This window comes from Salvia miltiorrhiza, chromosome 5, assembly GCF_028751815.1.
Source record: "Salvia miltiorrhiza cultivar Shanhuang (shh) chromosome 5, IMPLAD_Smil_shh, whole genome shotgun sequence".
Classification (NCBI taxonomy): Eukaryota; Viridiplantae; Streptophyta; class Magnoliopsida; order Lamiales; family Lamiaceae; genus Salvia; species Salvia miltiorrhiza.
In genome coordinates, this window is record NC_080391.1 from 48,813,027 (window position 1) to 48,830,575 (window position 17,549).

General features: G+C 37.5%; 1 protein-coding gene across 1 annotated transcript; it reads right to left on the reverse strand.

Annotated features, from left to right (window-relative positions):
• Nucleotides 1-11,651: 11,651 nt before the first annotated feature.
• Nucleotides 11,652-13,595, reverse strand: LOC130987127 (probable carotenoid cleavage dioxygenase 4, chloroplastic). The gene is made up of 2 exons (XM_057910740.1): nucleotides 12,204-13,595; nucleotides 11,652-12,114 (listed from the first exon to the last, which is right to left on the reverse strand). Exons 1-2 carry the CDS (start codon nucleotides 13,565-13,567, stop codon nucleotides 11,754-11,756), a joined length of 1,725 nt encoding a protein of 574 aa, XP_057766723.1. The 5' UTR covers nucleotides 13,568-13,595; the 3' UTR covers nucleotides 11,652-11,753.
• Between the last annotated feature and the right edge of the window lie 3,954 nt (nucleotides 13,596-17,549).

The following is a 17,549-nucleotide window of genomic DNA, read 5'->3' on the forward strand; positions in this document are numbered from 1 at the left end:
GGATCAAAACACCATTATTTGCTCATTCTATACCGGGTGTAGTGGTGAGATGCAAAGAGACATGAATGCATCGGCCAATGGAGCATTGTTGGAGAAGAGCCACGAGGAGGCCACCCACATCATTGAAAATTTAGCCGCAAATAGCTACCAATTTCCGGGGGAGATGACTATTTTGAAGAAGGTGGCAGCTACAACAAGCTCGGATCCGATAGCTCTTTTGACGGCTCAATTGACCGCTATGAATAGCAAAATTGATGCTATGTCCACATCAAAGCCGGAGCCTATAGTGGAGGAACGAACCAATATTGAGGATGTGAACTACATTAACAATAATTGAGGCTTTGGAAACTTTCATCCTCAACACCAAGGAGGGTATCAAGGGCAAGGGCAATACAATCAAGGATTTCAAACAAATCGCCACCCAAATCTTGCCTATGGTAATCCCAACAACTTCTTGCAACCAGCACCCGGATTTGCGGTAAGCGATGGTATGATCAAGGAAGAGAAGAAGCTCAACCTTGAGGAAATCTTAATGAAATTCATGACGGCCACACAAGCTCACATGACGAAAACCGATGAGAGGTTGGAGGCTCAAGCGACCCAATTGAAAATGCTTGAGATGAAAGTGGGGCAAATTGTCGAATCCTTAAGCAATCAACGCCAACAAGGGCAATTTCCAAGCAACACCATTGTAAACCCTAAGGAGCATTGCAAAACTATTAATATACTAGGTGAGACAACCTTTGAAGAGTCCAAGAGGTGCTTGAGAGAGGAGGACATGGTTGAAATAGAGAAGAGCAATGATGGAGGCACTTCTTCAAAAATGCAAAATGATAAGGAAAAGAAGAAGGAAGTGTACAAAGCTCCACCTCCTTATTGCCCACCAATTCCCTTTCCTCAAAGGCTTCCCAAGAAGAATGTGGAGAGTGAGTTCTCCAAATTCCTTGAAATATTTCGGAAGGTGAATATCAACATTCCCCTTGTTGAAGCTTTGCAACAAATGCCCAAATATGCAAGATTTCTCAAGGAGGTTCTATCCAAGAAGAAGAAATTGGAAGGATTTGAAACGGTCAACCTCACCGAAGAATGTTGTGCCGTTCTTCAAAAGAAGCTACCTATCAAGATCAAGGATCCCGGGAGCTTTACTATCCCATGTGATGTTGGAAATGGTCGTTTTGGAAAGGCCTTGTGTGATTTGGGAGCAAGCATAAATTTGATGTCTCTCTCCATCTTCAACAAGCTTGAAATAGGAACCATTAAGCCAACCACAATTGCTTTGCAAATGGCGGACCGTTCCGTTTCATATCCAAAAGGGATAGTGGAGGATGTCTTGGTGAGAGTTGACAAATTCATTTTTCCGGTGGATTTTGTGGTGTTGGATATGGTTGAGGACAAGGATGTACCTTTGATCCTTGGACATCCATTCTTGGCGACCGCGAGGGCCCTAATTGATGTTGCAAAGGGCAAGCTCACATTGAGAGTGAATGATGAGAATGTTACATTTTCAATCCACAAAGCTCCCAAGCACAAAGATGGGGAAGAAAGAATGAAAATGGAGGAATGCAAAATGATGCAAGTGATCGAACCTTGCATCAACTTGAAGGGAAGATTGAAGAAAGCAAAGGGAGAGGAGAAAGCTCCAAGATTGGAGTTGAAGCTTCTCCCCACACACTTGAAGTATGCATTCTTTGGTGAGAATGAGATACATCCAACGGGGCAAAACCGTGTACTCCAACTCAATGAGTTAGATGAGTATCACGCATTTGAGAAGTCAAGCCTCTACAAGGAGAGGACAACAAGTGCTAATGATGAGATGATGCATAAACGAGAGTTTGCACCCGATGATGAAGTCCTTCTCCTCACTTTCCGTCACTCACTACCTCCGAAAAAGCCAAGATCAAAATGGTCGGGTCCTTTCAAAACCAACAATGTTTTCAACAAAGGAGAAATTGAATTGAGAAAGAAGGATGGAAGAACCTTTGTGGTTAAGAAGGAAAGAATCAAGGCGTGTTTGCCCTTGAAACCAAAAGTTGAAGTGTTCGTTGGCACCATCCCCAAGCCATGACACCATCATGAAGACGTCGAGCTCACGACGTTAAACTAAGCGCTAGTTGGGAGGTGATAACACTCATGTTTCCATGGTTTTTAGTGTTCATACAATGTCATTTTTATAAGGAATTGAGTGTTGGATGTTTGTTTTGTGCTTTTATTGTTTTATCTTGTGAAATATGTTACTTTCTCGTACTTTGATGAATTTTACAGAAATATGGAGTTCGAATTTGGACTGTTGATCTTAATGAAAGTTGTAGTTCGTCTCGATACGAGTTCGTAGGCGCAAACGGTTCGCAAATCCGAGTTCGGACGAAGAAGATATGGCCGAAACAAGAAAGTCGCGCACAGCAGTGAATAGTGTCCGACGGGAATTTCCGAATTTTCGGGATTTTGCGGGATTTTCGGATTTTATCAGTATTTTCGAGCTCTACACTGTATTTATCTCCTGTGCCTATATATAGGTCCTTTCCCTGACCTATTAGACACATCTTTTCACATCTCTTTACCTCTCTTTATTTCTTTTCTTCTTCTTTTTATTTTTAGACTTAGAATTTTATTACTTCCATACATTAGCTTTATTTTTCCTGCAAGGTTTCAGCTGTCATTCAACATTCATTCCGGGTTTTATTTAATTCAGTTTTTATTATTGCTTTCTTTTTAATTATGTTTATGCTTTTATTTTATTTTATGATGTCCAACTAGTTTCTTTTTCTGATTCTAGGGTTTGTAAATAGTTAATTAGGTTCATGTGATTTATTTGTTAGTACCTATGTGCCTTCCAGTTTATGATTCATAATTCCTGGTGCTTGATTTCTTGTGAATTATCTGATCAATAGTTTGCATGTTTAGCTATTCGGTTTGAGACCTAGCGGAGATAACTGTTTAGCGGATTCAGGAATGTATGATATGATTTTAACCTTGAGACCTAGCGGAGATAGGTGGATTATAGGGAGCTATTCTTATGAGCTATTGGGAGTTAGTAGATTTTCTTGAGACCTAACGGAGATAGAGAATTTACTAATCTACGATCGTTGCTGCTCTAGCGAGAGTGATTGATTAATTAAGTGATCTCTCATCATAACTGGATTAAAACTGGTTAATAGGATTAATAGATTTATTATGTGGATTTAGTTAATGAAGTTACTACCCTAGGATCAGCTGTCTTTATTATTTGATTTTTCTACGTGATTTTATTTGTTGCTTTTTAAGTTTAGTTTTAATTAAACCTTCTTCATAATCGTTTGTCTGTATACTGTTATAGTCTGTTTAGGGGATAGCTAAAGTTATTTTGTTGTGTCAGTCCCTGTGGATACGATACTCGGTTACTGATTATTTGCTACAATTGCACCGTGTTAGTTGCGGTATTTGTTGCTAAGAAATTAGTGATCAACTTTTTGGCGCCGTTGCCGGGGACTGATTAGAAGTTTCTTTAATATCTCCGATAGGACTTAGTAGTACTTCAGGCTTTTTTTTTTTTTTTTTTTTTTTTTTCTAATTCTCATTTTTTTTTTCAGGCACTGCATACGATGGCTCCTGATGTTTGACTGATGTGTCCCTCAGAGTATAGGCGTATAGTGGAAGATCTGGAAAGACTGCTCGAAGAATCGGACAGGCGTGCACAACATCAGTCTTATTCAAAGCTGCAGGATGTCGGGGAAAAAGATGAGGAGATTGAGAAAATAGCAGCTGATGAGCCCCCTACTCCTAAGGAGGATTTTAGCATCCCTCATATTTCTGTTGCTATAGAGCATGTTTCTATTCCTGCTCCTCCCAGGCCCGACTACAAGCTTGTTGCTCCAATCCCCCGCTGCTTGGCCAAGCCAAATTCAGATGAAAAGATAGTCAAGTTCTTGGAGATATCTTTGAAGCATAATGATCCCGATTGCTTTATCGTTGCTTGTGTGATTGGTTGGCTTACCTTTTTAGAGGTGTTTTGGGATTTAGAGGTTCGCCTTCTTTTGATGCCCCTCTTTGTTTTCCAGCGTGTGGGGATAGGATGAGTCATGAGGTATCGTCGAGCTCTAGACGTTAAATTAAGCACTTGTTGGGAGGTAACCCAATCGTTTTCTTTGTTTTGTTTTCTTTCTTTTAGTTTCTTTTTGTTTCTTTGTTTTCTTTGTTTTGTTTGGGAGTTTAGTGCAGTGTTGATCTTGGAATATGCGGGAACTCGCGCCTTGTCCATACTACCACCATGGAGCATATTTTTCTGTGAGTAGTGACACACATATCATCATCCCTCCAAACTTATTTTCGAATTTATGTTCTGTAATAAGTTTGGGGGAGGGGGTGAGAGTAGATATGTGTATCACTTTTATTATTTTTGTTGGCTTTATTGTTTTATCTTGCTTGGTTGGTGGTGTGTGATTGTATGCTCCATTAGATTTCTGGTGAGATGCCAATGATGATTTCTGTGAAAAAAAAATTTGGAGTTTGATTTTCTTTGATGATTTAAGCATATTTGGAACTAATTTGCATAATTCTAGAGTGATTTTAACCTTGACTTTTAGACGTTGAATAAACCTGTGAGATTTTGAGCCATAATTGTTTATCATACACAGTTTATTCTTTGTTGTGAGTTTTGTCATGCATGTGGTGATCTTCTAGAACTTGTCATGGTTTCTGTGTTGAGGTTGCTGTTGTGCCCAGGATTAAGAGATGATTTTAGGCCATCTTTTGTTAGCCTCATTATTTTCCCAAACACTGTCCTTAATGAAAAAAAAATTATCCTTTGTTATCCACTTTGAGCTTATTTAGCTTTTATTCTCTAGCCGGATGATAGGGGTGATGAAGTTTATGGGGATCCTTGTGTGGTGAGTTGTAGTGGGTTGATTGAAAAGAAGGGATGATATTATGCTACTTTTTACTCTTATAAGCTCTAGAAGGTTGTGAAAAAAAGAAAAAAAAAATTGTTGAAAAAAAGAAAAAAAGAGAAAAAAAAGAGATGAAGAAAAGTGTGAAGTCGAGAGTATATTGAGAAATTTGTTAGAGAATCGACTTTGTTTGTTGGAAATAAATGGAGAGCATAAAAGAGTGTTTAGTTCTGTTTTGTGATGATTAAATCCCTTGAGTTGTGCTGATTATGGTGATATAGTTGGGTGGAAGATGGAATTTATTCCATACTTGTTTTGCGAAGTTATAAGGTGTTAGTGTTCTTAATTTAATTGAGTCACTTAGCCTATATTTTTCCTACCTTAACCAATGTCCCTACATTATAACCCAAAGAAAAAGACCTTTTTGATCTTAGTCCTGGCACACTATTAGCGATGGAGATTGTAGACGATTGGCAAGCTTATGGTAAGTGATCTATATTGCATTGAATTCGATGAGAGCATACACGTCCTATATATTCCATCAAATTGAGAGTTGAGTGATACACATACCTTGTGAGATTCAATTGTTTGGAATGTCAAGGTTGATTTTGCTATAGGTTGTGTTTATTGGTGATTTTTGTGCTTAATTATTGAGAATTTGAGAATTCCATCATTCTTATTCTTTCGAGGCATCCATTAGCTAGATTTCTTACCCATTCATGTTATTGATTGTGTTCTTCTCATTATTCGAGGACGAACAATGGCTTAAGTTTGGGGGAGTTGATAACACTCATGTTTCCATGGTTTTTAGTGTTCATACAATGTCATTTTTATAAGGAATTGAGTGTTGGATGTTTGTTTTGTGCTTTTATTGTTTTATCTTGTGAAATATGTTACTTTCTCGTACTTTGATGAATTTTACAGAAATATGGAGTTCGAATTTGGACTGTTGATCTTAATTAAAGTTGTAGTTCGTCTCGATACGAGTTCGTAGGCGCAAACGGTTCGCAAATCCGAGTTCGGACGAAGAAGATATGGCCGAAACAAGAAAGTCGCGCACAGCAGTGAATAGTGTCCGACGGGAATTTCCGAATTTTCGGGATTTTGCGGGATTTTCGGATTTTATCAGTATTTTCGAGCTCTACACTGTATTTATCTCCTGTGCCTATATATAGGTCCTTTCCCTGACCTATTAGACACATCTTTTCACATCTCTTTACCTCTCTTTATTTCTTTTCTTCTTCTTTTTATTTTTAGACTTAGAATTTTATTACTTCCATACATTAGCTTTATTTTTCCTGCAAGGTTTCAGCTGTCATTCAACATTCATTCCGGGTTTTATTTAATTCAGTTTTTATTATTGCTTTCTTTTTAATTATGTTTATGCTTTTATTTTATTTTATGATGTCCAACTAGTTTCTTTTTCTGATTCTAGGGTTTGTAAATAGTTAATTAGGTTCATGTGATTTATTTGTTAGTACCTATGTGCCTTCCAGTTTATGATTCATAATTCCTGGTGCTTGATTTCTTGTGAATTATCTGATCAATAGTTTGCATGTTTAGCTATTCGGTTTGAGACCTAGCGGAGATAACTGTTTAGCGGATTCAGGAATGTATGATATGATTTTAACCTTGAGACCTAGCGGAGATAGGTGGATTATAGGGAGCTATTCTTATGAGCTATTGGGAGTTAGTAGATTTTCTTGAGACCTAACGGAGATAGAGAATTTACTAATCTACGATCGTTGCTGCTCTAGCGAGAGTGATTGATTAATTAAGTGATCTCTCATCATAACTGGATTAAAACTGGTTAATAGGATTAATAGATTTATTATGTGGATTTAGTTAATGAAGTTACTACCCTAGGATCAGCTGTCTTTATTATTTGATTTTTCTACGTGATTTTATTTGTTGCTTTTTAAGTTTAGTTTTAATTAAACCTTCTTCATAATCGTTTGTCTGTATACTGTTATAGTCTGTTTAGGGGATAGCTAAAGTTATTTTGTTGTGTCAGTCCCTGTGGATACGATACTCGGTTACTGATTATTTGCTACAATTGCACCGTGTTAGTTGCGGTATTTGTTGCTAAGAAATTAGTGATCAGGAGGCACCCCAACAAGGTACCCTTTAATTTTTGCAAGTTCAATAAGTACGCACATACATAGGTATTTATATATTAATATATCTATATATTTATATATGTGTGTGGTTTTTTTTATGTTAGTTTTTTTTTGTGAGTCCGAGACAACTTCTCCTTCTCTTTTCTTCCAAACTCATTTCCACTTTGTGTGAAATAAGTTTGGGGGGAGGGGAAAGATGGATTAGTTGTCTCATCTATCTTTTGCTTTACTTGTTTTTGTTTGTTTTAGTTTTAGTGTCTTGTTTTTGTTATTGTTGAATAAATGAAAGCTTGAGAGTTAGTTAGGTTGATATTTTTGTTTTTGTTTTGCTTGAGATAATTGTAGCAAATATTGTGATGATGAATTGATTGGTTTTGGGGCTTATGATTGTTGTTTTTAAAAAAAAGTTGTTGTGTATCACGTGTTGATTTTGCATGTAGAGTTTGAACTTGTGACAATGAGCTAAATATTATACCTCCAAGAACTTGAAAAAGAAATGAGCTTGTGAGAATTGAGCCGTTGATTGTCATACATTTACAATCTCATTTTGTTCTTGAGTGTAAATCAATTGAGCATGTATGTTGGTCTCTAGAATTTGCCATGAGTCCTCTCTTGAAAATAAAAGTAGATGTGTTGTTAATATTGAAGTGATTTAAGGCCATCTTTGTTAGCCACTTAACTCAAATTGTGTCTAAATTCTCATATGATCCTAGTTTACCCCTTTTGTGCCTTATAGCCTTTCTTTGAATGAACCAATGATAGAGGGGTAGAACTTAGAGTGTTAGTAGTTGCTTTGATGAAGAAAAAAGTTTGGGAAATGATTGAAATTGCTTATCAAGCTTTGATTGAGTGAAAATCACTAGTCCCCTATGAGCTCAAAAAGAAAAAGAAATGAAAATGAATGTGAATAAAAGAGCATAAAGGAGAGTGATTTGCCTTTTGAATCATAGTCATGATAAGTATCACTAAGGGTGAAAAGAAGAAATGTGGGGATTTTGGTTTTTGGTTGATTAGAAAAGAGAAATGGTGAATTTGACTTGTTCGTTGTGATTGTTAGATTGTGGGATATGAGTCAATTTGCCTATAAACACCCCACCTTACCAAAGAGCCCTCATTACAACCTAAAGAAAAGTCCTTGTTGATTATTATTTATAACACATTGAAGTATAGAGAGTTAGGATAAATGACAAACCTATGGTAGATTGCATACATGATTCAATTTGAGTGCAAACACGTCCAATCTAAACACTTGAGAGTTGAGTGCATCATTGAAACATCCACATTTGTGAGGATTCAAGCTTGGAGGCTATAATGTTGAATTTATTATCACTTGTGACTTCTTAGAATGCATTTTACTTGTGATACACTTTTGAAAGATTTTTGAAATTGCTGAAGCCTTGAAATGACATCAATTCATGCTCACATGTTTGTTTACTTTTATTTCTAGTCTTTTGTCGTTTGGGGACAAACAACGCCTTAAGTTTGGGGGGTTGACAAACATGATTTTGGTACCTCAATTCCACATGATTTGTTGTCATTTCCCTTCATATTTTGATTGCTAATATGTGTTTGTATCCCAATTTTGAGTTTTGTTGAGTTTTGATGCTTGATGTATCTTTTGGAGTGATTTCAGGAAAAATCAAAGATTAATTGGATGATTTTGAAGACATGAGATTGAAGTACGTCTCGAGAGGAATCCGTGAGTGCAAACGGCGACCAAATCCGAGTCCGAACGAGGGAGAACGGAGCCGAACAAGCGGACTGCGCATAAAGCCCAGGACCCCGCGGTTCGGGCCGCGGCCACGGGCCCGACCGCGGGCCTCCGCTCCAAAATTGCCCAGTAAGCCGGGGTCCGAGCCGCGGCCGCGGGCCCGACTGCGGGCCTCTTCTCCAGAGCAGTCCAGAACGTTTTTGGCAATCACCCGCGATCCGAGCCGCGGCCGCGGGCCTCGACCCGGTCTCCTCTCATTTTGGCCGCGTTCTTGACCGCGGTTCATGCCGTGGTCGCGGGAAAAAGGCGGGATTGCCCCCTTTGGTGGGCCCAGACGTGATTTTTGCCCCAAAACCCCATTTTCCCCCTTTTTTCTCATATCTTTCATCTTCCCCCAACATTCAACACACCCACTCCATCTTCCCCAATCCTCCACACAAAAACCCTAACCTCCATTAATGCTCACACCTACCTTTTGAAGAAGCATTGAAGAGGAGAGAAGATTCAAGAAAGCCCATCAATAGGATTTGTCACTCATTACTCTCTCTTTCATTTATGTTTTTCTTTGATTTAAGTATGTTGTTTGTGAACATGGTAGGCTAAATCCCCCATTGGTTTGGGGGTTAGGCTAGTAGATTATGTAATTGATTGATTATTATGCTTAATATATGTCTTGATTATTTCCTTGTCTTTATCTTTTCAAGCCCTAGATTTCTTTCTTGTATGGATTGTTGGCCACTTTCTATGCATTTCTCATTTGTGATTTGAATCGGGAGAGGATAATCATAATAGATTAGGAGCTTGAAACATATTGACTCAATAGACCGGGAGGTTGAGAGTTGGGTGAGAGTTTATCGATCTTATTGTGCTTTTGGGAGTTATAGGTTAGAAGTTGACCGGGGACGGCAACTATGACCCGTAATCTACCGTTTTAGTCGTCCGGGAGGGGGCTAGAACTAGTTGGGAGATCACTCTAGATAAATATGAGTATCAAGACTAATATTGAGCTAAATTGAAGTCCATTGCTAATCCATCGTTGCCTAATCCCTAAACCACCTTCATCACTTAATTAATACACTTTGTTTGATTGTTCTTATTTTGTCTTTAAATTTGTTAGTTAATCAAACCACTCACCTCCTTGTTTAGTCTAAATAGCTCTAGCATAATGACTTAAGGTAATCACTAGAATTTGACTACTAATCCTTGTGGAATACGACCTTGCTTCCCTATGTTGCAACTACACCGTATACTTGCGGCGTGGTGAAAATATTAGCGAACAGACTCCCCCGGCTGCACAGAACTATAGCACCTTCCTCCGCCTCCACATGCGCGAGGATGGAACTTTTCTGTCAACGAGGGATGAGAGACTAGATGTAAGCGTTTAAGTTTAATAAAATATTAGTAATACATAGTGAAATGTATTTATTTTAATACAATTAATTTTCAATTGTTATGTCTGAATTAGGCGGAGATTCGTCGCATTGCTGTTGAGACTGGGCGAGAGGACCGGCTGCCTGAGATCTACTTGGAGGTCGTACAGTCCGACAGGTCCCGGCTCTACGGCACTGGAAGTGCCGGTCGGAACCAGGTTAGTAGGGGGTCTACTCAAAGCACAGGCACTTCCGTGATGTCTCAGCAGCTGTATGAGACACGGATCTCCACGCTGGAAGAGCCCTTCAGGCCGAACAAGCAGCACGTGAGGCCGAACGAGCAGCACGTGAGGCCCTCGAGCAGCGTATGGATCAATTCGAGGAGTTCGTGAGGCGGTCGGGTCAGCTACCTTGAGCAGCACTTCATGTTTTGGAACTATTAATTTCATGTTTTGGACTATTTAATTCATGTTTTGGAACTATTTGTTTAAACTATGTTTTGGAACAAAATTACACTTGCACTTTCTTTTTACATTTATGTTATGTTGAGCAACTATTAATTTCATGTTTTCAAACAACATTACACTTACTTCGTAACAAAGTAATAAATTCAAAATAACGACGAATGGAAATAAATTCAAATTACTTATCTTATAACAAATTATATCCCTTGTTTTTTATAAAAATAAGGACGTATGGAAATAAATTCAAAATACATTACAATTATCAAATTAAAATACTTATGGTGTAAAAACTAGATTGATTAAAAAAAAGTATTTTATAATAATAATAATAAATTAATAAATAAATACTTTTGCGACATAAAAATAAAGACAAAAACGAGTTCGATCCGTAATTAACAGCATCTCATGGATACCATCTCGATATATTATAAAGTTATGAATATATGATTTTGTATATTAAATTGGACTTTAAATGAATTAATATGTACTATATATATCAATAATACGAGTGTTCTGTACTGGTGACCATTCGAAATGAACTTCAAAGTTAAACGTGCTTGACTTAGAGCACAACTAAGATGGGTGACCGACTGGGAAGTTCGTTTAACTTATGAAATAAATAAATAAATAAATAAATAAATAAAAATAAATAATTAATTGAATTTCAAAAACAATTATTGGCGGCACTCTGTCGCCGGTAATGGAATTAGTCTCCGGCAGGAAAACACCGCCGCCCTCCGGTGAAGGTTGCTGGCGGCAAAACCGTCGCCGGTAATTACCGGCGACAGCTTGCCGCCGGTATGTCGGCAGTTCTCCGCCGTTCACCGACGAAATATAACGGCGGTACCGCCCGTCGGTAATTACCGGCGGTGTGTTTTGCCGCCGGTAATTGTGTTACCGACGAGAAATTTACCGGCGGCGTAATGCCGCCGGTAGTTGGTTTTCCGACGGCCGCACTACAATTACCAACGGCAAACGCCGCCGGTAATCATATGTTTTTTTGTAGTGAATATATAAAAATTGAAAATAATAGCAAAATCAGTTGAATATATTTTTGGAAATGATATTTTAGACAAATCACTAAATAACAAAAAATCAGTCAAATTAAACATCAAGCAAAAATTAATTTTTTATGAAGGTGTCTAAGACACTAGGTATCCAAATATCACTCCCCATTATTATTATTAGTATTATTATTGAATCGAGCATATTTAACTAAAGATAATTCAGATTTTAGTTAAATCAGTCTGAGACAGAAAGAGGCCGTGGAAGCCAGTGGGGACGCGCTGCGGCAGCTTGACGGCGGCGATTATGTCAAGTGTAGCTGACTTGGCATCCATTACTACCAACTTTGATTCTTTACAATTATCATCGTGTAAATATGTCACCAAATAGCCGTCGTCCTCCTCCGCCGCCGGATTATTGGCTTCCCTCGCCACGAAAAAGGGTTCGCCGCCGTGGCAGTCCGGCCCATACCAGCAGCTAGCCACCGTGCAATCGCCGGCATCCTCCTTGTTTAGTAGGGATAAGTCTAGCTTCACCACTCCCACCGCCCGTGTCTCTGTTATTACTGCTGCGTAAATGTACCTAAATAATATAATTAAATACAATCAGCAAACTCAGATACACATAAATGATACATCACTCCTCCCAATTTCTAGAGCACATACAAGTACCTGTTTTTCTTGGCCGCATAAGCTGGATTGATGACTGCAAATTCAAGAATCTCCGGCGACAAGGAATGCCTCTGCACCGTCTTCGCCTTCACATTTATCACGATCTTTTCCATCTTCAGCTGCGAGCAGCCCAAGTTTTCCAACAACTGATCCACCGCCAACGCATTCGACGCCACCATGCACACGGTGTCGCCGCCGTCTTCTTCCCAAGCATTCACACAGTGCAGAGGGTTGAATCCCGGCGCATCGATCCACACCATCTCCTCTTCATCCTCCGCGTACCTCGGAATAACCCCCACCCGCGCCACCTTCTCCTCGTCAATCTGCACCGGCGATCTCCCACTCAATATCAACGACGGCTTCACCACCATCTGCATGTCGGGGATCACGGCATACTTCTCCGTTACGGCAATGTCATGAATTACCGTCAGCTTCTTTATGGAGAATATAGGCACATCCTTCTGCTTTCTTCCGTTGGAATCGATCCGGAAAAGCTTCAAGAATGGAGGCACGACGTCGTACGCGTAGGCAAAGGCTTCGCCGGTGAGTCGGTCAACTTTGGGGTGCGCCGTCATCCTCGGGAATGGCTCGGAAGCTCCAAAGTGATGGCGGCCGAGTGTTGTTATATCTCCATCCGCCGTTATACTTATGGCGTAGGGAAGATCGGACTCGCAGAGGGCGAAGAGGTGGCCCGAAACTAGGGCTAAATTGGTGTTGGCAGTGCCAAAACCGTGATTGATAGGATCGAAGTGGCCGGAGATAATGCGAGTTGCAGTGAGCAGAAAACGAGAGAAGGAAGCAAAGAGGCCGCCATTGAAGCAGGAGAAAATGCTTGGAACAAAAGGGTAGCCCATTTCACGTTCCACAGCGTATTTGTGTGTGTTGACGAAGCGGCAACAGAATGTGGGTTTGGGAGAGAATTTGATCATATGAAGCATCCCATCGCCGTCGAAGAAATGATAAGGGCCCTTTGGGGTGAAGTGAGGGTTTGGGCCGTTGCGGATGTATGCTCCGCCGTGGAGGCAGCTCGGGAGGGAGCCCTCCACCACGTCACAGGCGGTGGGGGGGATCTCCCCCACCGGAGTGAAGTTGCCGGAAAGTGTGTATTTAGGGTCAAGAAAGCGGGGAAGGGGGAGGTCAAGAACGTCGCATATGAATTCATCTACTGCGTGGAAGATGCGTGGCATTAATGGCGATTTGGGAGTTTGATTTGGTAGCTTCTTTGTGAGGTGCTGAAAAATATTGGTAGAAGAAGATTTTGCAGTGATGATATTATTCCTAAATGATGAAGCAGTAGTACTAGTAGTATAGCTACCGTTTCTTGTTGGAATGAAAGAAGAGTACATTACTAAGGTTGCCATCATGCATGGAAAGATAATTTGCAAATGAGTGGTTCCAATTAAGAATCAAAATTTGTGTCGGTTGGGGTATGCATATATAGGGGAGCGCTCCAACGAGACCCCCTATTTTTAGTGAGATCTGAGACACGATCTCGTGCGTTTATTTCATAAATTCTATGGCTGATATTGTATCTAGAGGAGAATGTTTTTTCTCAGGGTTCGAATCTTGAAGGGAACGAAATATTTTAAATTTCCATATTCATCAGTATATACTGCATTATTAATCGGTATATACTGCCTTATTCATCATTTTATATGTCTTATTTATTACCTATTTTTTAAATTTCGTTATTCATCAGTATCACTACAACAAAAATGCTAATAGAAACCGATTTTTAACCGGATTCTATTAGCATAAACCACCAATTTCATAGCTAGTGGTTTCGTAGGGGTCCAAAAAAAGGCACTGATAGAAACCGGTTAATAATCGGTTTTGTAGGTATTTAAGACACCGATTTTTAACCGGTTTCTATCAGTGCCATTTTTAGCGGTGTGTTTTGTGCTAATAGACACCGTTACATAATGACACTGATAGACACCAGTTAAAAACCGATTTCGTAGGTTTTTTGTGGAATAAAAAAAATATTTTTTAAATTTATTTTATAGCTCCTACAAAAGTAATTTTTCAATAAAATAAAATTTAAATAATAATAAATAACAAATATCAAATTACACAATCAATTATCAATCATCTAGATTGTCTTGCACCAAATTTCAACTATCAATCTAACAATTTTCCAAAATCTAATAACAAGTTTCAAATCAAATTTCAAAGATATACTTTTCAACAACTAAATATACTTTTCCCCCTTGCTTCCAAGCTACCATTGATCATAATTAATGCATGCAACAAGATTTTCTAGACGCAAGAAAGCAAAAAAAAAAAAAAAAAAGAAGCAAATATGAGATTAAAACTACACAAATTATAGTTCTACTAGAATAGAGAAACTTACTCTTCTATTAGATCCAAAAATAATAAAATCCTTATGATTTTTCTGCTACAAAACAAATTGAACAGATAGAGACTACTTTTGCTAAGTACCTAAATATTAATTATAGAAGAGGACTAACAAACTAGGTACATAAGCATTAAATCCCAAGTTTAATTATAAAACAACATTTCTTTTAAATTTGAAATCTCAGACTTATATATGAAACAGAGATATATTACCTGTAAAAAAAATGACAAATCACCAAGTTCAAGGCAATAGTTGAATCAACGAGAGTGGCGTCGTAATATACCATAGAAATCCATATCTGAATCACTTTCACAAAAAATTAAATAAAATAACTAGAAAATTTATATCTATATATTGTCATGAGCAAGTACATGAACAGTGCATCTAAAACTAAACAAGTATATGTAAAGTTTTAATAATAAAAAAAAAAATTGTGGATATGTATAGATATGAGAGTCAGGGGATTTTTTAGGACATTAACTTAGATTGATTTGAAAATTAGGACAATAACTTTCGGAATTGTGAAAATAGGACACTAATTATTTTTTTAGAGTAAAATAGGACACTAATTAATAAGCGTCGTAAAAATAGGACATTTCTCAGCCGATAATTGGCTAAAAAATGTCTTGCGGATGCAATACTTATTAATTAGTGTCCTATTTTACTCTAAACAAAAATTAGTGTCCTATTTTTACAAGTTCGAAAGTTATTGTCCTAATTTCCAAATCAATCTAAGTTACTGTCCTAAAAAACCCTCGAACTCTAGATATGATCATAAGAACTGCTTAATAGATGTATGGTTTTCCCAAATCTAGAAAGCGTGTATATTCAGCACAGAGAGAGTTAAAAAACATGTGTGTATTTTACAGGGATCGATTCATAGTTAGGCTTCCAGTTGTTATGCTATTATTTCCAGGACTTCCTGATATAGCGTAAGGTGGGAGTTCCATATTCTGCTGAACTTATTTCTCAAATTAATGAATGAATTTAATACTCGTCAATCGTCATTTTAACAAGACTCTGCTGGTAACTTCCTACTGATCAACTAGTCACAGAGAATCCAAAATTTGCCTCACTCAACCACGAATTTCTTGCATTTTATCGAAGCTAGTCATCAATTAGATGAGAAAAAAAATGCAGTTTTACCACACATGCACTGAAACAAATAAAGTACCAATAAATTGAACACATGAAATACTAAAAGAGAGAAAAAGAAACCTTCAATAGTTGCATAGCATTGGTATCCTCTTCTAGGCTCCAGAGAGTGCTTGCCTGCAAATCTAATACTCGCTAGGTAATTGAGTTAGCATGGTCTCTCTCAATTGAAGCCCACTCATTAAGACTATGAAGATAAACAGAATCGCGATCTTCAGATTTCAAAAATTCAACTCAATAAAACCAAATAATTGAAGTTTCATCTCACCAAAAATTTGAGTACAAAGCTGAATTTTGTCAATCATAGCATGTAAACAAACATCTTCAACCGAAAATCCCAAACACACCTAAACATTATACACAAAAATATACAAGCAAATAGAATGAACCATATAAGTGCAACACAAATGAAGAAAATCGGTAGTAAAATACCGGTTTCTATTAGCGCAATTTTTTATAAAAAAAACCGGTTATATCTACGAAACCGGTTTTAGGAGCTACAAAACCGGTTTTGAACAAAAACCAATTTCTTTTCAGCGGTTTCTATCTAAGTTTTTGTTGTAGTGTATATACTACCTTGTGGCCCTTGTTCATCAGTATATAGTACTCAATGTCTCACGAAAAATAAGGGGTCTCACTGGAGCGCGCCCCTATATATATATATATATATATATATAAGATCAGTGGAGCCGAAATAATGCATGTGCCATAATAATATATATTTGCATAGTTATGCATGCACACAGTTCCAACTTTATGATTCGAATATATAGGAGGGGACCTCATCAATGTCCTAATTGAAAAAGTTAAAATAATTATTTTTACTAAGTTAAAAACGTTTAAAATTATTCGTACTTATCAATTTATTTATTATTGAAAAAGTCAGATTTTACCACAGACGATTGCCAAATTTAAAACCAGAACACCCACATGTAAGGATGCCAATTCAGCTCGAAATTTATGGGCTAGCTCGATTAACCAGCCAATTCAAGAGGGTCAGGGTGTTGAAAATTTTCTAACCCTATAAAAATTACAAGCCGAATAGCCCGTAATCAAATAGTCCGACACCCGATAGGGTCGGCCCGAAACCCTATAAGGCTGACCCAAAAATAATATGTTCCCTTGATTATATGAAAATTCTTGTTATTAATTTGATTTTCAACTTCATTATTTTACTTATGAAAATTAGTATAATAAGATGATACTCATCATTTCACTTCTCTGTATTTTTAATCCAATACTTCACATAAAATATTTAGATGTAAAAAATTTAAAAATGATACTTATTTATTAAAAGTGTTGTATTTGTATATCAGAATTGCATATTAGTTATTATGTAATGATGTTGCTTACATTTATATGTGTGTATTTATTTATTACAAATATAATGATGTTTTGCATAATATTTATTTATACTATTAGTTATTTTTTGGGGTTTTGGCAAATAAAATTATGAACTATTTTGAATTTGTAATTTTAAAGTGACTTTTGAAGTGTGGCAAATTAAATTACCACCTTTTTAATTTTTGCAATTTCGTCCACCCAATTTTTTTCGATCGTCGGATTGTTGAGTTGGAGTTTACGTGGATTAGTTTACCGCGTAATATTCATGTTACAACGTTATTTTCTATAAAATTGCTGGATATTGAAAATTATATATGGTGCAAATATAGGATACAATGCCTTTATAATTTGGAGAAATTTTTAATTGAGATTGTACGAAACGACATCGTTTATGCCTAAAAAACGACGTCGTCTTTACTAATCTACGTAAGCTCCAATTCAACATTCTGACGACTGAAAAAAATTAGGTGGACGGAATTGCAAAAATT